Here is a 27,020-nt window from a genome sequence, read left to right as displayed (position 1 = left end):
TGTTTTTATTCTTCTTAAAATATTTTATTTTTCCTTGTTTCCTTTCCTCACTGGGCTATTATCCCTGTTGGGGCCCCTGGGCTTGTAGCATTCTGCTTTTCCAACTAGGGTTGTAGCTTAGCAAAATAATAATAATATTAATATGTATACTGTATGTATGTATGTATGTATGTATGTATGTATAATGTATATATGTATATATATATATATATATATATATATATATATATACTGTATATTATATATATATATGTATATATATATATATATATATATATATATATATATATATATATATATATATATATATATATATATATATATATATATATATATATATATATATATATATATATATATATATATATATGCTATGTGGTATACCATGCTAGGCGGTATATCTTAGCAGTTCATGTTTGCTAACAGCTATACCCGTATAAGCGGATGAACATCTTGGGAGAGTAGTGAGAGCTTTGGGTGTGGAGGGAATGCCCCCTAAACCTCAATGAAGTTACTGGCAACAAGGTGACGGATTAGGTTTAAGGCGATGGACAAACTGTCTTTTCAGCTTTTACTCCTGATACCTGGTGGTTTATCTTACTAGAATTAGTATGGACTGGCAGGGGTCACTTGCCTTAGTTAGATAGGCACTGCGTATCACAAGGAACTGGCTACTCTTTGATGTATGTAGCCAATGAATCCTGTATGGATTTAGTCAGTCAATGGAAAGAGAAGATGACAGAATAGCCCCCAGTCTTGGGCATAGCAGGGTGCTAGGAGTCTCTGGGTTTATAAATACTAAAGAAAAATTGAAAATAGGTAATTGGTATGTTAGAACCAAAAATCAGATTGGAAAGTTACAGCAAGTGGAGAGTGAATTTATGAAATATAGTCTAGATATCTTGGCCCTAAGTGAAACACACTGTAAGGGGATTGGTAAGGAAACTTTAGACCAAGGCAATAAATACATCTACTCGGGAAGATCTGATATAGTTGGAAGAGAAGGGGTAGGAATGATGATGACACCAAGAACAAAAAAGGCATTAACCGAGTGGAGAGCTGTAAATATTAGATTGTTACTGGCAAAGTTCAAATATAAGCAGTGCAATATGAGTTTTATAGTTTGCTATGCCCCAACAAATGATTCCCCTGAAGAAAAGAAAGATGAATACTATGAAGAACTGCATAGGGTAATAGATGAGATCCCTGAGAGTGGTATGAAAATTGTGATTGGCAACTTCAATGCTAAAGTTGGAAGAAATAATCAAGAGACAGAGAATGTGATGTGTGTCGAGGGTCTTGGCAAAAATGCAAATGAAAATGGAGCACATTTCATAGGTTTCTGTTCAGGAAACAATCTTGTCATTGGAGGTACTCTTTTTCAACACAAGAACCTCCACGTGTATACAAGGACTTCACCATGTGGCATTTACAAAAATCAGATAGATCACATTGCCATTAATAAAGAGAGAAGAAGGACGCTGAGAAATGTAAGAAGCTATAGAGGTGCCGATATTGGTAGTGATCACCAGCTCCTTATTGCCACATGAAATTAAAACTGGAAGCACCCAACAGAAAGGTAGATAGAATACCTAGGTTTGATACAACTAAGCTTTTAGAAGAAGAGCACAGAGAAACATTTGCAATTTAATGTAGTAATCGATTTGCAGTCTTAAAAACTTCAAGAGACGAAGACCAGACAATTATTCAAGAATGGTGTAATATTAAGAACATATATCAGTCAGTTGGTAGTGAAGTCTTGGTACACACGCACTAACAAGGAGAAAGCAATGGATATCGATTGATACTTGAGATGCTATAAAAAGGAGACAAAGACAGAAATTGATTGCTGAAAGTTTTCGAGGAAGTAATGAAAATTACAAGGTAGAGCATGCTAAGTATTCCAGTATTTACAGTGGGGTGAAAATAAAGCCAGAAATGACTGGAATAAAATATTTAGACAGTAAAGCAGATGGGGCTGACAAAGCTATGAATTCAGGAAGTGGCTATGGTGTGAGAATTGATCATAGAATTATTAATGAAATCTCGACAGGAGCAATGAAGAAGAAACATATACCCATCAAAAAGAGGGATCGTTCAGTTACAGCAACAGAAGATGAAAAAAGACAATGTTGAATGGAACACTTTAGTGAGGTCATGTAAAAGCTGAGAGATGAACAAGCAGGATCTAGAAAAGGTAGAAGTTGCACTGACCAAATTTTCTCTTTAAGACATGTACAGCAATACATAGAATATAGAAATCCCCTTTTGATGGCATTTGTGGATTATGAAAAAGCCTTTGATAGTGTGCACTGACCAATTTTGTGGAGACCCCTGAGTTATTATGGAATTCCTCTTAAATATGTAAATTTGATAAAGCCTGTTTATGAGCATAGCAAGTGTAAAGTTAATGTTAATGAAGTCTTATCAAATGAATTTCCAGTGAACAGTAGAGTACTCCAAGGGTATATGTTGTCACCTATGTTGTGTATCCTCCTCATAGATTTTGCGATGCACAGAACAGCCAGAGATGGTGGAGAAGGATTAGACTGGATTGGTGATAAGAATTAGCAGACCTAGAGTATGCTGATAATGCTGTCCTTGTTAGAACGCCACAGGATTTGCAACGCTTACTTACCAGAATGCATGAAAAATCACACGAGGTTGGGCTGAAGATAAATAGAAGAAAGACAGAGATGATGAGAACGGAGTAGCCAATGGAAGATGAAATATTATTGGAAGGAGAAAGGATTAATGAGGTAGAATCATTTAAGTATTTAGGAACTATGATCTCCAATACAGGATCTTTAGAACTGAAGTTTAGTGAGATTGAAAAAAGCAAATCAGACAATGGCAAGGTTAAGTAAAATTTAGAAATCAAATCGCCTGAAATCACATATAAAAATCACTACTGTATATATCAGTTTAGTAAGATCGGTGTACTCTATGGACATGAGTCATGGTATGACAATGAAACACTCTCCTTTATATTTAGAAGATTTGAGAAGAAAGCTCTCAAAAGGGTGACGAATTGGGTTTAAGGTGATAGATAAGTTGTCTCTTCGGTTTCTACTCCTTCTACGGGGCGACCAAGGGAATGGCCAATGCCAACGAGAACTGTTGGCTATAGGCTATAATCTACAGCAACCTCTACTCCAGATGCCTGGTGGATGATCCTACTGGAATTAGTATTGACCAGCAGGGGTACTTGCCTTAGTTAGATAAGCACTGTGTATCACAAAGAACTAGCTATCCTTTGATGAATCTAGCCAATGAATCCTCTCTGGATTTAATCAGTCAATGGAAAGTGAAGATGACAGAATGGACCCAGTCCCAGGTGTAGCGGGGTGCTAAGAATCTTCTTGTATATAAATATTAAAGAAAAAAATTAAAATTGGTAATTGGAATGTTAAAACCAAAAATCAGATTTGAAAGTTACAGTAAGTGGAGAAGGAATTTATGAAACATAGTTTGGATATCTTGGTCCTATGTGAAATATGTTGTAAGGGGATTGGTAATTTACAGCTTTTTATATAACGGGTAAACCTTACAAGTTTTATTACCCTACAATTAAAATTGTGACCAAGAAGCTGTTTATAAACAAACACTCACAAACAGGGGAGAAAACATAACCTCCTTCCAACTGCATTGGCGGAGGTAACTATAAGAGATTACCCAAGTGCCATATGTGGATGAGATCATGTTGAGTGGTTGATGAAGATGGTTTGGGCATGCTCTTCTCACTTCCCTAGAGAGCTTAGTTCACCAAACATTTAACTGGGCTCCACACGATAGTAGAAGAGTTGGAAGACCCAGAGCTACATGGCTGAGGACTATGAAGTGTCAAGTCAGAGATGATGAATGAAGAAGTATTGAAATAAAAGCTCAAGATATAAACAACTGGCGAAGTCTAATCGAGGCCCTTTGCATCAATAAGCGTTGGAGGAGATGAAGATGATATATATATATTATATATATACAGTACATATATATATATATATATATATATATATATATATATATACATATATATATATATATATATATATATATATATATACAGTATATATACAATATATATATGTATAAATGTATATATATATATATATATATATATATATACAATATATATATATATATATATATATATATATATATATATGCATATATATTATATATATACATATATATAATATATATATATATATATATATATATATATATATATATATATATATATATATATATATATATATATATATATACATATATATACACAATATATATATATATATATATATATATATATATATATATATATATATATATAGCATTTCCCCATTGGCAGAATTTCCAGAAGCCTTTATAAGCAACTACTGTCCTCTTCCAATGATACCACTGCCTCCTTTGAGATATAGTTATTGTTTGCTAATATTCCCCTCCTACCTACAATGGGGTGGGAGGGGGTTACTCACTTCATGCATTCTCATGCTGCCATAATCTAAGCCAAAATTGCATATGATAAAAGGGGTGGGCAGTGTTTGTGGCTTGAATAAATTGGTTTGCTCCTTGCCTAGTGTTCTCTGCTGGGTTAGCAAAGTCTCTCAAATTTATAAACATGAACATGGACAGTTTCAAGCAGGGAATGATAATCCTCAGGCACTACAGATATCCTTGACAGTATCATTGTCTGACGGAGTGACTGGTGACGATGGTGTTGGTATTTGTTCCATGTTCAATGAGGGACTCAGCGATTATTGGTGGTGGACAGGTCGCTTTAGTCTTCACATTACTGCTGAATGTTGTTGAGTAATAACTTTCAATTCTCCCTTTCTTTACATGAATGAAGCTCTGATACCACACCTCTACAGCCTGAACCTACTTCTCATTTGAGAATCAACCGTGGACATCAGCTTGAAATGTAAAAAAGGACTTCTAAACTTTAAATAAGCCTCCCTCCAATTTAATACAATATTGGATATACAAAAAGGCTGTACTTTTAAAAGTCTTAACTGTGTTTTGTGCAAAGTACCAAGAATACAGAAAATATATTGTGAACTGCAGCTACATTGTGTACTATAAATCACGTACACTACCTGTATTTCATACCTTACACTGTCCCACATTGTGAATAATATGTATGCTATTTTCTGTGCATTAAAAATAACTTCAAATAAATATCTCTCTCTCCTTAATGGTGTTTAAATGATACCGCATGCATGAGAGAATACAGTAGTTTTGATGAGAAAGTAATAATAAACTTAAGAGAAGGTTTTGTGTAAGATAAAAATTGCTGATGGAGTAATAATATTTTATCGGAAAAATAAAAATATTAGACAACAAATATTTGTACCTGCTGTCGACTACTCAATGTTTTAGGATAACAAGATCAAAGATAAAGTGAAGAGCACAGCTATCTGGTACACCATCAATTTAAATAGCTCCTAATTCGAGGGTCTCTATAGGAAATAAATACGTTTTAAAATCCGGGACTTGAAATGTTATTCTAATCATAATGGTTGAAAGAGCTACAATATCAAGAAGATAGAAGACTTACCTGAAAATGGATTCCCAAATTAGAAAACATCTCTCTCTGGATTTGGATGATCTCATTATAGAGATCTTGACTTTCCTGCCCATTTTCTGAAGCTGTTACCCCAAACATTTCACATTTGGTGAATCCATGAACTCTGCCAAAGATGCAAAAATTGGTACACTAGACAATATGATATCCTACACCACAATCCTGTTTTATTTCTCACATATAGTCTTTTATAATACTAGCCATTCAACACCTCTAGTTGTAAAAGTAGGATGCTAAAGGTGCAAGGGCTCCAATAAGGAGAGCAGATCAGTATGAAAATTTACAGGATTTTCATAAAATGGATATACTGAATTTCAATACTTACCCGAGGCAAAAGCTATTCTGGTAGTAGGTTGGCAAGGGCAACAGCCACCCGTTGAGATACTACCGCTATAGATTTATTGGGTCCTTTGACTGGCCAGACAATACTACATTGGATCCTTCTTTCCAGTCACGACTCATTTTCTTTTTGCCTACACATATATCGAATAGTCTGGCCTGTTCTTTACAAATTCTCCTCTGTCCTCATACACCTGACAACACTAAGATTATCAGACAATTCTTCCTCTCTCAAGGGGTTAACTACTGCAATGTAATTGTTTATGGGTTACTTTCCTCTTGTAAGGTTAGAAGAGACTCTTTAGCTTTGGTAAGCAGCTCTTCTGGGAGAAGGACACTCCAAAATCAAACTATTGTTCTCTGGTCTTGGATAGTGCCATAGCCTCTGTACCATGGTCTTTCACTCTCTTGGGGTAGAGTTCTCTTGCTTGAGGGTACACTTGGGCACACTATCTTATCTTATTTCTCTTCCTCTTGTTTTTTTAAAGTTTTTATAGTTTACATATGAATGATTTATTCTAATGTTGTTACTTTTCTTAAAATATTTAATTTCAATTGTTAATTACTTCTCTTGTAGTTTCCTAATTTCCTTTCCTCACTAAGATATTTTTCGTGTTGGAGCCCTTGGGCTTTTAGTTTCATACTTTTCTATCTAGGGTTGTAACTTAGCAAGTAATAATAATAATAATAATAATAATAATAATAATAATAATAATATATAAAATATGAGCTTCTTGACCTTAGAATGAAAGCTTTTTTTCTACTCAACCCCTATACTCTTCTTCTCTGAGGATCATCCAGTGTGGTATGGATAATCATGCTGCTGGATTGAAACCATCCTCAGTGGCCAGGAGGCCTACCCAACGATGCTTTTCATAGCATCAAGTAGTTAAAAGATCAGTAAATCAACTTCAATATATCATTATAAAAGGGGAGGAATGACAGGGAGGTCTTCATGATTTACAGGTAAGTACTGCAAACTTCATTATTAAAATTCTGTTTATTGTTTGCATGAATCCCCCCCCCCCCCCGTGTTGCTTCCTTCTCGAAGCTTGGCCTATATCAATGTTAACCCCCCAAAAGGAAATATTTCTCGTTTTCTTCCCATTGATAGGCTTATGCCTGTAACACAATGAGACAATCTACTAACTAATAACAACAAATACGATGGGATTAAGCTACATCTGCATTGTTTCCCAGTCTTCTCGTAGCCTTGATATTGATAAGTTGACGGTGGTTCCCGAGCTTTAGTTTGCAGATACGTTTATAGTGTGTTTAGGCTGTTAGTGATTATTTTGGATGTTTTTGCCTGGATTTGTCAATAATTACTGAGTATAATTTTTAAGGAAGTTACTTCTGGGCAACCTAATCCTCATTGATTGATTTAAGGGTTACCTGGCATAGTAACATCAAAGGTCATTGACACCGACATTTATAAAAAGTAATCATTCATAATTCTAGGAATTTAGAAATATCCTAATTGAAATAATAAAATTGATCGGATCTTTAGTAAGAAGCCAACATCTAGAATATATAAAAAAAGGCCTCAGGTATCATATGCGACATCTTCTTCAAGAACCCTGGCAAGGTACCTGCCATCCTCATCACGAGCCTCATAAGTGTCAATTTTCAAGATACCTGAAACTGAGACAATCAACTAGCAGATGCCACACAATCAAGGGGACCAAATGTTTTTTACAAGAAAGTGGCTGAGAATCACCAGCCAAAAAGCATCTATAGGTTGGCAAGAGTGTCCAATACAAAATCGCTATAGGGCTGCTTCCATCTTCTGGGTATATTTCCATAATTCCAAGGAGATATAACACCCATGATCTATTTATTTTGTTTTTGAATGAAGTCTTGGTTTGAGACTTGAAGTCAGTATACAAAAGTAGATATCTCATTGGAAGTAGTTCCACAGCAGTTTGCTTTGCTAGTTTATATGCATCATTATTTCCTTGTATTCCCACGTAAGCTGGAACCCAATAAAGTTTTACTTTGCATTTTCTAAACTCAAAGATATGAAGCCAATGCAATACTTCTAAAATATGAGATTGGTTGAATTAAAAGCCCAAAGTGATTGCAAAACAATTTTTGAGTCACAATAAAATAGTGAAGTGACCTTCTTCTCTTATTGTTGTTTTCTCAACGTCTGTTAAAATAGCATACTATTCTGCTGTAAAAGAGGAAGCTAAATGAGGTAGAGCTTTTACAATAAAATTCATAACATAGAACTCCAAATCCAACGCCAGCATAGAAGTTGGATCCATCAATAAAAATAAATTTAGCATCAAAATGTTCTCCAGCATGTTCCATAAAAATTGAGTAAGCTTCCAGCTATCATGTCATTTTTAAAACTACTGAAATACTTTTTAAAAAAAAAAACCTACCTTTGGTTTATTCTATGAAGGATTAATTGGTATTTTGAATGGTTTGACAGTACTTCCTTACTGTTCCCCAAAAATTCCTCTACCTCTGTATCAACATAAACCTATAAGGTGATGTGATTTAGAATGGGCCTCATAATATCTTGAATGGTTTTCACTGTCAACAGGGACCTGTGTGCAGTTCAGGCCCCTTAATCAGTGTTAATATGTTTAACAGAAGTTGGTGTGAAAGTTAAGCTTCAAAATTATATCTGGTTGGCTAGAGAAGAGGCATTCCTCGGTCATATGATGATTGAATCATGTATAAAGAAGAGTGATAAGTTTATGGAAAAGATAAAGAGCATTTCCATGTCCCCAGACAGTGTGTGAGTTGCGAGGTTTTCTTAGTTTGACTGCGTTGGCTGCAAGTTTGTTAGCGCCAGTTCGAGTATCGGAGAAACTTTGAATGTATAGACAGCTTAGAAGAAAAATACGGAACTGAAATGTGATGAACAGTTGATAAAAGCGTTTGATAGGTTGAAAGAAGAGGTTGCAAGTAAAACATCACTTTGGCATTTCTAGACTACAGTAAGAATGCAAATATGCTTCAGTTATATAGAGATGAGAGGGGTTACTGTATGGAGAGTTGTTTGGTTCAAATGCCAAGGGTAAATGGAGAAGAGCAGTTGATAGTGATAGAGTATGTTAGTTAACCATTTAATAAAGCTCGGGAAAAATATTCAATGTTTGTCAAGGAATTGGTTACGATATGATTTTGTGTGAAAGCATTGAAATTATTCATGTATGGTGTACAATTTATCACGTGTATGGACCTTCAGCCCCTAGAGTATACATGTAAGATTAAGAAAAAACACGAATGCAAGAGTTGCGAGGAAGATTGGGGATTTAAATGAAATTGACTCTGTTAGAATATTTATTTACCTGGTGGTAAGAATGTGATGGCATATGCGATGTTGAGAATGTATGTTATTATTATTATTATTATTATTATTATTATTATTATTATTATTAGGAAAAACAGGATGCTACAAGATCAAGGGCTCCAACAAGGAAAAATATCCCAGTGAGGAAAGTAAACCGGAAAATAAAGAGACTACAAGAGAAGTAATGAACAATTAAAATAAAATACTTTAAGAACAATAACAACATTAAAATAATCTTTCATTATTTGAACTATAAAAACTTCAAAAAAAAAAAAAAATAACCATGAAGAAGAGAAATAAGATAGTGTGCCCGAGTGTAACCTTAAACAAGAGAACTCTACCACAAGACAGTGCAAGACGATGGTACAGAGGCTATAACACTACCCAAGACCAAAGAACAATGGTTTGATTTTGGAGTGTCCTTCTCCTATAAGAGCTGCTTACCATAGCTAAAGAATATCTTCTATCCTTATCAAGAGGAAAGTAAAAACTGAACAATTACAATGCAGTAGTTAACCCCTTGAGTCAAAAAGAATTGTTTGGTAATCTCAAGTGTTATCAGGTGTATGAGGACAGAGGAGAATCTGTAAGAATATGCCAGACTATTCGGTGTATATGTAGGCAAAGGAAAAATTAGCCGTAACCAGAGAGAGGGATCCAATGTAGTATTGTCTGACCAGTTAAAGGACCCAATAACTCTCCAGCGGTAGTATCACAAATATAAAAGATAAAAAGAATAATTGGAATTCTGGAAGGTTACCTTTAGATTTACTGTAACTGTAGAACAAAGTCTTAAAGAAGATATTATTACTGGCTAAGCTCCAACCCAATGTGGAAAAGTAGGATGCTATAAGCCCAAGGGTTCCAATTGGGAAAATAGTCCAGTGAGGAAAGGAAATTAGTAAACAGATAAAATAGTGTACTTAAGTGTACCCTAAAGCATGAGAACTCTAACCCAAGACAGTGAAAGAGTATTGAAGCTATGACACTACCTAAAACTAAAGAATATTGATTTTATTTTGGGGTGTCCTTCCCTTAGAAAAGCTGCTTACCATAGCTAAAGGGTTTCTTCTACCAAGTGGAAAGTAGCCACTGAACAATTACAGTGCAGTAGTTAACCCCTTATGAGATGAATTTTTAGGTTGTCTTGGTTTTGTCACGTGCATGAGAAAAGAGAATGTGTGAATAATTGGCCAGACTATTTGTTGTATGCAAAAAAAAAAAAAAAAAAAAAAAAAAAAAAAAAAAAAAGCCTAACCAGAGAGGGATTCAATGTGTTACTATCTGGCCAGTTAAAGGACACAGTATCTTCCCATCAGTAGTATAATTGCGTTTCAAGTGGTTTATATAATTTGATAGAGAAGGGTTTGAATATCAAAAAACTTAATAGTGTAAATAAGATAAAAACAGGGGTGATAATGATGTAACAAACGAAATGAAGACGAATATTCAAGTTTGATATGAGCGTGCAAGTATCACAGTGAATGCATTAGTTATTAAGGAAATTCAGAGGTATAATTGCAAAGTCAAACGGCAATGTTCGAATGTAAGAATTCATGGTATAGGTCAAGGAAGTTTGCTTGTTTGACAAAAAGTCGGGTTGAATGTGAACTAGGTAATATGCAAGTTGAACAAGATCTTATTACTATAGACGAAAATGAAATGCCTTGGTGTTTCTCGATCAGAATGTATTTTTTGAGACTGAATGATTTGCAGGTTGATATCTGTAACATTTTGTTTATGAAAAATGGCTGTAAAGTGATAGTGGTTGAAGATAACAGCATATTTACGGCATAACTTGTTATAATGATTGATATGATAAATTAATGAAAATGATTTGTTGACCAAAGAAGCAGAAAAAATGCCAGATAAATGCTTGGAAATTAATGGTTATACAAAATTATATTAAACAGCATTAGGGTAGATTTAGAGGTATATTAGAAATTTGTTAGACGATTTATTGTGTTAAAAAAAAAGTTTATTTTCTGCACTAGGGAATGGATAATGATCTTTATGTTCCTGTATTTCTGATGTATGCGGCTGTAAGTAAGAGTATGTTATTGCTTGTCGGGTATGGGCATATGGGTAAGAATAATTTGTGGGAGTGCATAGAAGAGATTGTGACGGCGCCGAGTAAGGGTGTGAACTCAAAGGCAGATTGGAAACGACTGAGTTATATTATTGTGGAACACTCTCCTTATATACAAAACCTCAAGGCAACAGGACATAACAAGTTCACAAGACAGACAATATTACAGAGGAAAAACCAGACAGGAATTTTCATGTTCGTTTTAGTGCGAGGGAAGACGAAGATACAAGCATAATATATACAAAAGGAATTATGTACAATTGTGTGAAACACGGTTGGTACATGGCTCCCCCCTTAAAAATGACATACTGTACATGTTAAATAGGGCGCCCTGATCTAGAGAGGCGAACTGTAGGCGGGTCATCTGGCAGAAGATAAGCAGGTTTTAGACGATCAATGGAAACCCAGTCTTCTTTGCCCCGAATGTTTAGGAGGAATGCTTTCGGACTGCGTCGGATCACAAGGAAAGGGCCCGTGTAAGAGGGCGTTAGTGGTGGCTTGCTGGTGTCGTGTCGTTGCGCAGGAAGACGTGCGTTGCAGAGTGCAAGTCCGTTGGTATGTAATGCTTTGCTGGGGGCTTGTAAGTCTGGCGACACGGAGTAAATTTTCCCACGCCGTGACGTATGCGCTGGAGATCGTCGGAGGAGGTTGTAGAAGGAAAAAATTCGGCAGGGACGACCAACGGGTCGCCATACACCATTTCGGCTGCCGAGACGTCGAGGGCGTCTTTAGGAGTGGTCCTTAGTCCAAGGAGGACCCAGGGAAGCTGAGTAAACCAGTTGCAATCCTTGCAGCGGGACATCAAAGCTGCTTTGAGGGTGCGATGAAAACGTTCAACCATTCCATTGGCAGCAGGGTTGTAGGCCGTTGTCTGATGTAGGGTGATGCCCAAGAGATTCGCTAATGATGTCCATAATTGAGAGGTGAAAGTGGTTCCCCTGTCAGAAGTCATATGCTCAGGGATACCGAATCTTGAAATCCATTCAGAGAGTAAGGCAGATGTACATGAGGCGGACGTTGCAGTTTCCATGGGAATGGCTTCAGGCCAACGAGTGGAGCGGTCGATGACGGTAAACAGGTAACGATGTCCTTGTGATGTGGGTAGGGGGCCTACAATGTCGACGTGAATGTGTGCGAAACGACGCTGAGGTTGAGGAAAGGTGCCCACTCCTGAATCCGTGTGTCGATGTACTTTGGAAGTTTGGCAAGAAGTACAGGCACGGACCCAATCCTTAGCATCCTTAGAAATGCCGTGCCAAATGAACTTTGTCTTCAGCAGCTGTGCAGTAGAACGGCACGAGGGATGTGAAAGGCCGTGGATGAAATCAAACACCTGTCGGCGCATGGGAGCAGGAATCCAAGGTCGCGGTCTACCAGTACTGACGTCACAGAGGAGGGTGGTGTTGGAGTCTTCGAGGGGAAAATCCTCCCAACGAAGGGACGTGCAGGATGTCCTACAAGCTTGATACTCTGGATCCTGTCGTTGGGCTTCAGCCAGGGCGTTGTAATCCAATCCCAGTTGAACGGCAGCCAACGTGTTTCTTGACAGGGCATCGGCAACGGGATTCATTTTCCCAGGGACGTATTGGAGGGTGCAATTGTATTCAGCCACGGCGGAGAGATGTCGGCGTTGACGGGCGGACCAGGCGTCAGACTGTCGAGTGAAGGCGTGCACCAGAGGCATGTGGTCTGTGCGAATGACGAAGGGCGTACCTTCTAAGAAATGGCGAAAGTGACGGACAGCCAAGTGCACCGCCAGCAATTCTCGATCGAAGGTAGAATAACCTGATTCTGCCTTGGACAGTTTTCTGCTGAAGAAGGCCAATGGGCGGGGCGAGCCTTTGACCACCTGCTCGAGTACTGCACCAATAGCGACGTCGCTGGCATCGGTGGAGAGAAGGAGAGGGGCGTGTGGGATAGGAAAAGTGAGAGCTGCAGCAGTTGATAGGGCCTTCTTTGCATTGCAGAAGGCTGCTTCTTGAAGGGGACCCCACTTCAGGTCCTTTGTCTTGCCCTTGAGGGAGGCATAGAGGGGAGCAAGAGTGGCGGCAATGGCTGGCAGAAAACGGTGATAATAGTTGATCATGCCCAAGAATTCCTGCAGAGCTTTGACGGTCGAGGGCGCGGGGAAATTCTGAACGGCTGCTACCTTCTTAGGGAGGGGATGGACTCCTTCAGGAGTGATACGGTGCCCTAAGAACGACACTTCGTTGGCGCCAAAGGTACACTTGTCGTACCGGACTACAAGGCCGTTTTGTTGCAGGCGGTCGAGCACGATGCGCAGGTGACGGAGGTGTTCCTCTTTTGAGGAGGAGAACACAAGTATGTCGTTCACATAACATACACAGAAAGGGAGGTCCCCTAAGATGCCATCCATGAGACGTTGAAACGTTGCCCCAGCATTACGAAGTCCAAAACATGAGTAATTGAAGGTGTATGTGCCAAACGGAGTGGTGATGGCAGTCTTGGGGATGTCTTCTGAGTTCATAGGCACCTGATAATACCCCTTCAGGAGGTCGAGCATAGAGAAAACCTTCGCTTTGTGCAGGTAGGAGGTTACATCGGCAATGTTTGGGAGGGGGTAGTGATCCGGTTCTGTTTGCATGTTCAGGCGCCTGTAATCCCCGTACGGACGGAGGGAGCTGTCTTTCTTCAGAACGATGTGTAAGGGTGACGACCATGGGCTGGAGGCCTTTTGGCAAAGGCCCATTTTCTCCATTTCGGCGAACGTCTGTTTGGGGGCTGCCAATCGTTCCGGTGCCAGACGTCTGAACTTTGCGAAGACTGGGGGTCCCGTCGTCTTGATATGGTGATAAATACCGTGCTTGGCAGGAACCGTGGGCGTTTGGCGAAGTTCTGGACGGAAAACTTCCAGGTACGACGTGAGGAGGTGGGCGTAGGCATCCGTGGGTGCGCTGATGTGGAGAGCGAGGTTAGAGGGGGCGGGTTGAAGAGGTGTCGACAAGTACGAGTCTGCGCTGACCAATCGTCGGTGGGCGACATCGACCAGAAGGTGGAAATGAGAGAGGAAATCTGCACCGAGGATTGGCATTGTGACGTCTGCACCGAGAAACTTCCAATTGAATTTACCGTTTCCGAACGATAATGTGAGGTTCTCGTAACCGTAGGTGGGTATCGCAGATCCGTTGGCAGCTACCAAGCGGACGTCGGCAGATGTAGACAGACTACGTTGTGCCTTGAAGAGTTTCTTTGGCAAAAGAGAACGACAAGCACCCGTGTCTACCAAAAATCGCGCGCCCGTTCCTGCATCCTGTAAAAAGAAAAGATTAGAAACATGGGAGGCCACCGCCACAAGCGATGGCCTACTTACACGTTTTTTGGCCACTGACAATCTTTGGCACATTTCTTCGCGGTTGCCCCGAATCTGAAGTGGTAGTAGCAAAACTGCGGCGGATGGGAGGTAGTAAGTGGCTGTAGAAGTCGTTCGTTGGGGAGCGAGCGATTGGTGGGTGGTGGGCGGCTTTGTCGCCGCTTCGGCACGTCACGGGGTAGGTGTGTATGTCCTACGGCATTCATGTCAGCTTCGGTTGACGTTGAATAGGCATACTCGTCGTCAGGGGTGGAGGCGTTGATGGAGGTCTTGAAGTGGCTGTCCATAAGGGCGTCGGCTTTGGTCATCAAGTCCTTTATGGGTAAACTATCGACATCGGGTATGGCAGCGCGTACAGGTTCAGGTAAACGGCGTATCCAAAGGGCACGGAGTAGGTTCACCTCACGAGGAGAGCCGTCTGCGGCAGGTTGAAGGCGAGCGATACTGGTCATTTCCCTGAGGGCAAGCGAAGCCCCTTGGTCCCCCAACGGTTGTTGCGAGAGCTGAAAAAGCTTTGCTATACGGGCGGCTGGCGACGGCGAGTACTGCTGCAGAAGGTATGATTTGAGGGCGTCATACGCTATTGGGGTGTCTCCTTGTTCACAAAGCCAGTCGGATATTTCTGGGAAGGTGTCCTCGGGTATCGCCGCGAGAACATAATCCGATTTGGTGGTTGAGCGAGTCACGCCCCTGATACGAAAGTGGACTTCAGCGCGTTGAAACCAAGCGAACGCTTCTCTGCTGGCGAACGGTGAAAGTTTCAATGGGGCGGCCACGGTGCCAACTGCAGTAGAGTCTGTCTCCGTCATAGTACCAACGATGGAGGGGCGAGGGAGGGGGGGGGTGGAAGGCAGTGGGAGCGAGTCGACTTCCGGGGTCACCAATGTGACGGCGCCGAGTAAGGGTGTGAACTCAAAGGCAGATTGGAAACGACTGAGTTATATTATTGTGGAACACTCTCCTTATATACAAAACCTCAAGGCAACAGGACATAACAAGTTCACAAGACAGACAATATTACAGAGGAAAAACCAGACAGGAATTTTCATGTTCGTTTTAGTGCGAGGGAAGAGCGAAGATACAAGCATAATATATACAAAAGGAATTATGTACAATTGTGTGAAACACGGTTGGTACAAGATATTCCTTACGACTTGGTTGAGTCAAGTTTGCATTAATGTAGCGACCACTTGTGAGGAATGCCAGAAAGGGAAGCATCAACGAGTGCATGCGAATCGGCCTGTCTTGAGATTATGTAGGAAAGAACCATCTAAGAAGTTTGTGATAGAATGTGTTGTGTTACCTGTGACTGCAGGGAGACATGTTGGAATTATTATAATGGTAGATCATAGGAGTAAATTTACTGATGCCCTGCCTATTAAGAATAAAAGGAGCGAAACTTCAGCGAGGATGGTTAGTTAAGTGATGTTGCTGAAGGTGACTGTGAGTCAGAGAGAATGTTAAGTGACAAAGGTTCTGAATCTGTGGGACGGGAGTTTTGACAGATGTTATGGGAATGGGGTATCAAACACGTTTAGTCTATTCTACTCCGCATATGACAAGTGTGACTGAAATTTTGCAAATGATGGGTAAGCGTGGTAATGTTTGGGATTTATATGTAGAGCAAATCACACTCTTAAAAGGTGGTAAGACCAAGGTTGGGTCTGTCCGAGAATGATAGAGATGTGTGGAAGAAAGTAAATGAGAGGTTAGAAAGCTACAAAGTTGAAGGGAGTGAGGTTAAAGAAGTTATTGATATAGCAAGAATGAGGTAGATAAGATTCACAATAAATTTAAAGGTCTGTATGAGATATCAAATGTTGGTTCCAATGGCAGCAGTTATGTTTTATGTTAGTCAATTATGTGGATTGTAGTGTGGATGAAGTTAAATCATACTACAACCAGTTATGTAAATGGAAGTAAATGAAAGGATGTACCCGGGTATATTCGGGAGAATGAGCTGAATAAATGGTAGAAAATAAATAGGTATAAACACAGTATATGTTAGTAGCTAAGACCATAAGATAAGCAATAAATGTTGGTTGAGTGTGGAAGAAAAGAGAGCTTATGAAAAATTTTGATAAGAATAAATCAGAGGAAAAATATAAAGGTAAAGGTGGAAATCAGAATAGGTTTGACAAGGATGTAAATGTATGATTGAGTGTGGATAATAAATGTAATACAGATGAAGGTGGTTTAGTATGAATGTCTCTTATAGTGTGTATAGTTTTACATTAAAGGATCTAAATAACAGTATGACAAACGTGAGACAGATATAGAAGTTAGTAAGTAGCAAGAATAATTCTATTTAAAAACAAGAATATAGTTTGGACGTAAAATGCTTACAGAAATAAGTCAGATGTTGGGTCAAGATATGATGGGGTAGATGAGATAGAACATGTTATTTTAGATGATATAAGTATGGATGGAAATAGTAATAATAAAACGAATGATAGTGATCTGGAATCTATAAGCGAGAGAATATATGAAGGCAAAGCTACTAGAGGCAAAGGTCCTGTTCCAGACGGCAAATGAGTAATGAAGAAAGTCAGGTAGTTGTTTGTGTGGGAATAGATGTAAGATGATCTAGCATAGTAAAAGGTGGTGAAATATGGAGAATTTATTTCAAATGATTTTTAACATTGATGTTTTGCTTTGCCAAATGGAGCATGTGATATATAAAGAGGTACTGTAAAATTGTTAAAAAAATATTTTGTATTGTGATCGTTAGTGTGTTAGAAGTGTGTGTAAGTTTCTTTTTCTTTACTTTTTACTGCAGGGCATACTTGCTCCTTTCTCCTTCTCTTCTGATAAAAGCTACTGTCTATTGAAAGAAGGATTTTTTGAATAGACCGAAAACAGAACTGAATTGGATAAAACTTGAGGTACGACATGGACTGTGCAAGGAATGTGAGCTGGATTGCTCTTGGAGTATATTGATTCTGATGATTACAACCCAGACCACATGAGAATTGGGACTTTACTAGACCTATAAAATCGACTAGAGTCACCCGTTGGCATACGCACATGTAAATTGACACACATAATTTATATACATATATATATATATACATAAATAATAAATGATTATATATATGTATATATATATATATATATATATATATATATATATATATATATATATATATATATATATATATATATATATATATGTGTGTGTGTGTGTGTGTGTGGGTATAGACTATGAGAAAGCTTTTGATTCTGTCAAAGCTTCAGCAGTAGAGAAAGTCTTTCAAAGACAAGGAGTAGATAAATCTTATGTTTAAACACTCGAAGATATCTATATGGGAAGTACAACAATTCTACCATTACATTAAGATAGTGCGAAAATTTCAATGGAGAAAGGAGTTAGACAGGGATACACTATCTCTCCTAAATTATTTACAGCATGCCTAGAAGTTTTTAAGAATTTCGATCGGGAAAATGTAAGAATTAACATCAATGGGGAATACCTTAACAAATTAATATATGCAGATGACATAATTCTATTAGTGAATCATGTAAAGAAATGCAAAAGATGATAGACGATTTGAATAGATAAAGTATAATTATACGTCTGAAAGTGATAATAATTAAACTAAGGTGTATCTGAATAATTTAACTTGGGTGAAATTTGGAAGCTTTTAGAATGATGTCTTTAACTTTCTCTATTCTAGATATAATTTTGCTATATGCTTATGAATATCGAGCAGATCATTCTTAGTGTGATCTGATCATAGATATATTTTGCCTTATCATTAAGGATTAGATTACAAAACAGAACCTGCAGGGTTGTTTACTAATTTGGCTTTGAAGAAACGAGATCATTTAGTACCTTCATTGAGTAAGTGAGTCATCATCGTAAAAGCATTATTTGATTACTTCTGATTTAGGTCCTATTTTGAATGTACTGCATGGGTTGGGGTAATACATGCTACTCATTTGATTTGTCGTAAACTTGTCAGTCTCTCTTGAAATGTCGTACCAAATTTAGTATTAAGATAAATAATAGCAAAGAAATATATATTCTGTAGCATTAATGAGCTAAATTCCTATACATTTAGTCTATAAGAATATAAAATGGAGTGTATATGAGTATACTTATGGTTTAATTGATAAACTTAAGAACAAGGCAACCCCAAAACTGGAAAATAAGTCATTTTTTCTTCAGTCTGCAAAAGGCAAATATAATGTGACAAATGCTCCCATTGTTGCTTAACAAACTCGAATATTACACAGGTAACACTTAAACACAGTCATATTGAAGGCATGAGATAATAGCAATAAAAGAGCCAATAAAACAGGCATTAGATAATAGCAATAAAAGAGCCAATATTACAAGCACGACATAATAGCAATAAAAGAGCCAATATTACAGGCACGAGATAATAGCAATAAAAGAGCCAATAAAACAGGCATGAGATAAAAGCAATAAAAGAGCCAATATTACAGGCACGACATAATAGCAATAAAAGAGCCAATATTACAGGCAACAGATAATAGCAATAAAAGAGCCAATATTACAGGCACAATATAATAGCATTAAGAGAGCTAATATTACAGCCACGAGATAATAGCAATGAGAGAGCCAATATTACAGACATGAGACAATAGCAATAAGAGCCAATATTACAGGCACGAGATAATGGCAATAAAAGAACCAATATTACAGGCAACAGATAATAGCAATAAAAGAGCCAATATTACAGGCACAAGATAATAGCAATAAAAGAGAAAATATTACAGGCATGAGATAATAGCAATAAAAGAGCCAATATTACAGGCACGAGATAATAGTAATAAAAGAGCCAATATTACAGGCACAAGATAATAGCAATAAAAGAGCCAATATTACAGGAACGAGATAATAGCAATAAAAGAGCCAATATTACAGGCATGAGATAATAGCAAGAGAGCTAATATTACAGGCATGAGATAATAGCAATAAGAGCCAATATTACAGGCACGAGATAATAGCAATAAAAGAGAAAATATTACAGGCACAAGATAATAGCAATAAAAGAGCCAATATTACAGGCACGAGATAATACCAATAAGAGAGCCAATATTACAGGCATGAGATAATAGCAATAAAAGAGCCAATATTACAGGCACGAGATAATAGCAATAAAAGAGAAAATATTACAGGCACGAGATAATAGCAATAAAATAGCCTATATTACAGGCACAAGATAATAGCAATAAAAGAGCCAATATTACAGGCACGAGATAATAGCAATAAAAGAGCCAATATTACAGGCACGAGATAATAGCAATAAAAGAGCCAATATTACAGGCACGAGATAATAGCAATAAAAGAGAAAATATTACAGGCACAAGATAATAGCAATAAAAGAGCCAATATTACAGGCACGAGATAATAGCAATAAAAGAGAAAATATTACAGGCACGAGATAATAGCAATAAAAGAGCCAATATTACAGGCACGAGATAATAGCAATAAAAGAGAAAATATTACAGGCACGAGATAATAGCAATAAAATAGCCTATATTACAGGCACAAGATAATAGCAATAAAAGAGCCAATATTACAGGCACGAGATAATAGCAATAAAAGAGCCAATATTACAGGCACGAGATAATACCAATAAGAGAGCCAATATTACAGGCATGAGATAATAGCAATAAAAGAGCCAATATTACAGGCACGAGATAATAGCAATAAAAGAGAAAATATTACAGGCAAGAGATAATAGCAATAAAATAGCCTATATTACAGGCACAAGATAATAGCAATAAAAGAGCCAATATTACAGGCACGAGATAATAGCAATAAAAGAGCCAATATTACAGGCACGAGATAATAGCAATAAAATAGCCAATATTACAGGCACGAGATAATAGCAATAAAAGAGAAAATATTACAGGCACGAGATAATAGCAATAAAAGAGCCAATATTACAGGCACGAGATAATAGCAATAAAAGAGCCTATATTACAGGCACGAGATAATAGCAATAAAAGAGCCAATATGACAGGCACGAGATAATAGCAATAAAATAGCCAATATAACAGGCACGAGATAATAGCAATAGGAGAGCCAATATTGCAGGTGCGAGATAGTAGCAATAAGTGAGCCAATATTACATGAATGAGATAATATAATAATAATAATAATAATGTTTATTGGACAAAAAATATTTACATACAAAGATTTACAAAAAGAAAAAAAAGACTCAGTCCAATATTAAAGGCATGAGACCATGAAAATTAGAGAACTAATAGTAAAGGCATGAGATTAGAGTAATTAGAGAGCTAACCTTCCTTACATGGTTTTAAACATTATAATTTATTTCAAATAGAAAATACTCACACACCATTTATTATTCAAGATGACTCAGAGAGAGGTTCTTAACCAAAAGATTAAAAAATTCCACAGTAAAAGACCAAAGAAAAAGAAGTCGGTGGAAAAGGTGCGCTCACCTCTAAGGTGAATAAATTGGGATTTTCCTTTCCACTTTTGGTTAACTAAGTTTGAAATTTTATCCAAGCACATCAGATATCAACTAAGTCAAAAACTTCAGTGGCAATGAGAAGTCTGTTAATTCATAAGAGGAATCTTAAACATCTATTCAATTTCAAATCATAACAAAAACATATAACTTTTTACCTATATATTCCTCGTTCTTCACGTAAATTTGATGTTTCAGCTCTATAGCAACGTGAAACCGCAGCCATCTTCAACGGAAGATCATGAAACTGATATTGCCTGTTTCTGAGATACCCTCCTAACGCCATCTCAGCTGTTCCAGAAAGACATAAATCATCCGTCCCCTCAATTCGGTATACCTGCAAAGGAAAAATAAAGAAAATGAAGTGGAAACTTAAGGTATTCCTGTCACCCTACACACATGAAATGCTTACAACTTCGAATTTTTTAGAATACAAACCTTACCTTTATGTGCCTCCAATAACAAAAATGCTTTAATGTGTAAGTTTCAATTAGTTTTGACTCTCAACAAACCACAAATAGGAAGGACTAGCTGTCAACATACAGCATATGCACACATGGAATAAGAGAGATAGCATTATTATTATTATTATTATCATTATTATTATTATTATTACAAGCTAAGTTGCAACCCTAGTTGGAAAAGCAAGATGCTATAAGCACAAAGGCTCCAAAAGGAAAAAATAGCCCAGTGAGGAAAGGAAACAAGTCTATAAAAAACTACAAGAGAAGCAATAAACAATCAAAATAAAATATATTAAGAACAGTAACAACATTAAATTATATCTTTTATATATTTATACTATGAAAAACTTCAAAAAACAGGAGAAATAGAAATAAGATAGAACAGCATGCCTGAATGTACCCTCAAGCAGGAGTACCCTAATCCAAGACAGTGGAAGGCCATGGTACAGAACCTATAGCACTGCCCAAGACTAGAGAACAATGGTTCAATTTTGGAGTGCCCTTCTCCTAGAAGAGCTGCTCACCATAGCTAGAGTCTCTTCTACCCTTACCAAGTGGAAAGTAGCCACTGAACAATTACAGTGCAGTAGTTCACCCTTTGACTGAAGAAGAATTGTTTGGTAATCTCAGTGATGCCAGGCATATGAGGACAGGAGAATGTGGAAAGAATAGGCCAGACTATTCGGTGTATGAGTAGGCAAAGCCAAAATGAACCGTAACCAGAGAGACGGAGCTAACGTATTACTGTCTGACTAGTCAAAGGACCCAATAACTCTCTGGTGGTAGTATCTCAACGGGTGACTTTAAAGTGCGAAGTGAGGGTTTTGTTGTTATGGCACATAGAAAGTAGTCCAAGACAATAGTGAACATTATTAGGCTTTCTTCTACTGCTGATTTGCCTCTGTTCATGCCTTTTATTTCTTACTTTACTTATCTCGCTGTTGTGTTTGTTACTGGCTCAGATGTTTCATTATTTCTTTTGGCAAAGTTATTTGTCACTATTCTAGAGCATTGTATATAAATCCTCTGCAAATTTTAGCACTATCTCTTTTGTTGATGTTTCCATTTTCATCATCCTTTAAACTTTAAAGTTTAAAGCAAACGAATGTTGAAGCCACGTTACAAGCCTTCTTTTTATCAATTTGATGCTTCTTCCTTTCTTTAGTTGTTCCTCAATTTTAGTATGATTGTGTTTACATGTGTATTATTTTTAGTTTGTTTATCGATTTGGATAGTTCAGTTTCACCTCTCTTGGATTTTACCCTCATTTCCAATCTTTTCTTTATTTGGGGTTTTGTTCTATTCTAATAGTTTTTCAGTGATTTTGTTTAGGAACTTTTTTACCTATCTCATGTGCTAACTTCTTTTAATTACTTTTCATTTCTTCTTTACTTGCTTCCGTTTCAATATGTAGCTGGGAGTACTTATTTTGTATCGCTAAACTAAACTCATCAGATTTTTCTCTTATTACAGGAGTATTTACTTTCTCTCTTAAAATTGCTTTTCTCTTTTTTTTCCTTGGATCTACCCAATTTTTCTTACATTTTATAATATCTTGAATTTAACATTTTAAATACTGTTACATCACTAAACTAATTTTTTCACTGAAAATAAAATATTTTTCATTTCTCTATTTCGGTTTTTCTATGTCAATTTTCTGTTACCTTCTATAAAATAATAGGTGTTCGTGATTTTATGATTGTTTCTTTCAGCAAATGCTACAATCGTGTCTCCTCTGTCATTTCTTGTGCCTATTCCAAATTTACCTACTGCTGATTCTCCTTTTCTTTTCACACACTTTAGTATTGAAATTATCGAAAACACATGTAAATTGAGTCACATTTTTTTTCTATAGTATTTTCAAATTTTCATATAAAGTTTGTATTTCTTCCTCTATATGGGATGTTGTTGGTGGATACGTTTGAGTGATTTTGTTTATACTTGTTATTCAGTTTAATAATTAATCCTGGAATTCTACACTATTACTACAAAATTCTTCTATGTAACCTACAAGATTTGTATTAATAAGAAAACCCACTCCATTTTCTTTGTTCCTTTCATGTTCTCCAGAATAAACTCTAGATAAGAGATTCCCCAGTTCTTCTAATTTCACTCAGTCCTATTATACCCCAATTAATTTATTTCAGGTCTTGTAGTAGGTAGTAGGCAGCTGGTTGGCTAGGGCACCAGCCACACACTGAGATACTACCGCTAAAGTAATAAGTCCTTTGACTGGCCAGACAGTACTACATAGGCCACCCCTCCCTGGTTACGGTTCATTTTTCCTTTGCCTACACATACAAAGAATAGTCTGGCCTATCATTTACATATTCTCCTCTGTCCTCATAAACTTGACAACACTAAGATTACTAAACAATTCTTCTTCATTCAAGAAATTAACTACGGCAATATAATTGTTCAGTGGCTACTTTCCTCCTGGTAGGGGTAGAAGAGATTCTTTAGCTTTGGTAAGCAGCTCTTCTAGGAGAAGGACACTACAAAATCAAACCATTGTTCTCTTGTTTTGGGTAGTGCTATATCCTCTGTAACATGGTCTTCCACTTGGGTTTGAGCTCTTTTCTTCGAGGGTACACTCGGGCACACTATTCTATCCTATTTTTTCTTCCTCTTGTTTTTTTGAAATGATGAGTTGGGCAGGATTAATAGAAGGGCCATGAATGCCTGGTGATTTGTCAAGAGGTAACCTTTTCCTTATCTGTATTTTTATCTTTTGAAACCATCCTTATTGTCCTCCTTCCAGTTGAAGTGGTTATCCTGGACAATATTTAAACTTGCATGGTGTATCGGCTCCGCCATGTTGATCACTTTTTCCGATTTTTTATATATAGTCTAGGTGTTTATCAATCAGTTTATTTATATTTCTGTATATATTGTTTTTTTATCATTATTTTTAATATAGTTTTTAAGTAAGATGAATCGTTTTTATTGCCATTAATTCTTATCATGTTTGGAGACACTAAGCAAAATACGGGACCAGTACATCCCAGACTTTATGAGCGTCGTCTACTGTATTGCAATATTCGTGGTCTGCATGCAAATATTCAAAGACCTAATAGTTGCGTTCAGACCGTATGATACTCTTGAGCTCAGAAACTTTGGTTTCTAATATGAGGAACTCATCTGAGCTCCTTATAACTGGTTTTAAAAAACAAATAATAATGAAACGGGATGCCATTCCTAGGGCACAGGGAATAGCGGTGTATATTAGGACTGAGTACCCAGCTGCTCATAAGTCCTGCTATGAATGTGGATGTCATGAGGTTCAGGTAATAAAAGTTTGTTCCAGGTATAACAACTGCTATTTGTGTTCAATCTACTGGAATCAAGACATGAATGATTCTATCTTTGACTGTCTTCTTACCATTATGGCTGCGATACAAGATAATAGATAGAGTTTCTCATACTGATCGCTATGGTTTAAGAGCTTTGGACTTTGCCTCTGAATCAGGCTGTGAGCAAATCATAAGTAAAGCTACTCGCAGGTCGGGTAACTGCTTGGAATCCCCTGGCATTATAACAAGTAAAGTTGGTTCTCCAATAGGGACATCTGATCATGCCTTGTTTTCATTATTAGTGAAGACTAAGCAGCCTGTCCCAGATGTTTCATACTCGTGTAAGATTAATATAAAATCTCAAGCAGACATGAATGGCCTTTTTTCGTGATCTTTTGGGCTTGGATTGGTCACAACTGTACAATAGTGTTGAGCGTGTTGTCCCTTTGAATGAGAATCTAGTCAACATAGGCGTATCCCTTCTCACATACTAAGATACCGAGAGAAAGACAACCCCTAATTCAAAGATAATTTGGAGAAGCAGGAGGCCTATCATCTGTGGAAGGGTAACAGATCAGATTTGACTTGGAATATCCATATATATATATATATATATATATATATATATATATATATATATATATATATATATATATATATATATATATATATATATAAGTGTGTGTGTATATATATATATATATATATATATATATATATATATATATATAAATATAAATATATACATATATATATATATATATATATATATATATATATATATATATATATATATATATATATATATATATGGATATTCCAAATCAAATCTGATCTGGTCACCGTCACCAATCTGCACTGGCGAGCGTGGTGATGAATATGGCCAAATTCCAGACATGACCAAGACAAGTTTTGAGGCCTTTAACCCTAAGCCACCAACTCTATGGCCAAACACTTTCTCTTGCTCCTGAAGTCTACTTAACCAACTTAAAATGATCCTAAGTATAAAAAAAGAAATGCCCTCCAAAGAAGTTATCAAAAACTAACAAAATTGTTGTAATTCTTCTTGAAAACATGGAGCTATGATTATGTCAGTTCACTTTCTAAACGACACCTAAAAAATTACTTTTTGAATTTTTTAATTGACTGTTGTTTTAGATGAAGTCAGTGACCAAGATTATCCCTTAAGCATACTTAAAGTGTACCCCGATCAAGACGTACATATTAAAACTTCAGAGTACGTTCTCCGAATGGGGAGCACATCAACCCTGTCAATGATGCTCATCCCCTTTGAAATCGACACTGATTATCTTGCAGTTGTTAAGCAAAGAGAAAAAGATCCTACTAATATTCCCCCTCCTCTTGTGATTCCGGATCCTCTTTCAGTAGATCCACAGTCTGATCAGGACGAGTTGAAAGATTTAGTTTTATCTCCTCTTCCAACAGTGGCAGAGCCCCACCGAAGGTAACCTATTAGTGCCGCAATCAATAAGACGCGAGCCTTATTCCAGGAAATTTTGTAGAACTTTAAAATTAACTTGTATTGCGTTTTACTTACTCTTGACACTTCCCTTTCCTCTTCCTCCCTTTATCCCCAAGGTGTGAAAATTTATCTTTATTTATGTTTTCTATTCTTGTCTATCCTTTACATGATTTATATTTTTAAATATCCCTCTCCTTCCATTTTCACCTTCATCAATTGATGCTTGTGACATTAGACTGATGTCTGTATGAAATGTTTGATGGTTTCTATTTCTTTAAACATCATACTCTAGGATGAATTATTTACTAACTTGTGTTAGTTAGGAATCTTATTGTCTTCCATTTGTTTTCATTTTCAATCAATAATTGTATATGCCATACAATTAAGTTTCACTTGCAAGTATATTTCATAGGAGCCACAATATTACTCCTTTTATTCTTCATAGACATCCTTTAAGACCTCTGCTTCTACAGATAGATTAATCCGGATTTTCATATCCGACATGGTACCTCAAGTTTGTGTCGCCCTAGAAGGTCGACGAACCTGTTTGAATGCCGACAGATAAGCGATCACTCTTTTATTAAGGAGTCCATTCAATCTTCAACTGAGGCGCTGAATGTAGTGATACGATCCTGCTTTTTTCAGGTTGAGGGT

The 27,020-nt window shown here is 37.0% G+C and overlaps 1 protein-coding gene across 2 annotated transcripts in view; it reads right to left on the bottom strand.

Annotated features, from left to right (window-relative positions):
* Positions 1 to 27,020, bottom strand: part of SerRS-m (Seryl-tRNA synthetase, mitochondrial) — a 227,140-nt gene that overhangs the window by 54,693 nt on the left and 145,427 nt on the right. For both annotated transcript variants that reach the window (XM_068386022.1, XM_068386026.1), the window contains exons 4-5: positions 21,285 to 21,463; positions 5,558 to 5,690 (exon numbers count right to left, since the gene is read on the bottom strand). In XM_068386022.1, coding sequence (XP_068242123.1) covers positions 5,558 to 5,690; positions 21,285 to 21,463 — 312 coding nt within the window. The remainder of the gene's footprint in view (positions 1 to 5,557; positions 5,691 to 21,284; positions 21,464 to 27,020) is intronic.

Source organism: Palaemon carinicauda, chromosome 1 (assembly GCF_036898095.1).
Source record: "Palaemon carinicauda isolate YSFRI2023 chromosome 1, ASM3689809v2, whole genome shotgun sequence".
Lineage (NCBI taxonomy): Eukaryota > Metazoa > Arthropoda > Malacostraca > Decapoda > Palaemonidae > Palaemon > Palaemon carinicauda.
Note: the sequence above shows the minus strand (reverse complement) of the source record. Positions and strands in the feature narration are given on the sequence as shown.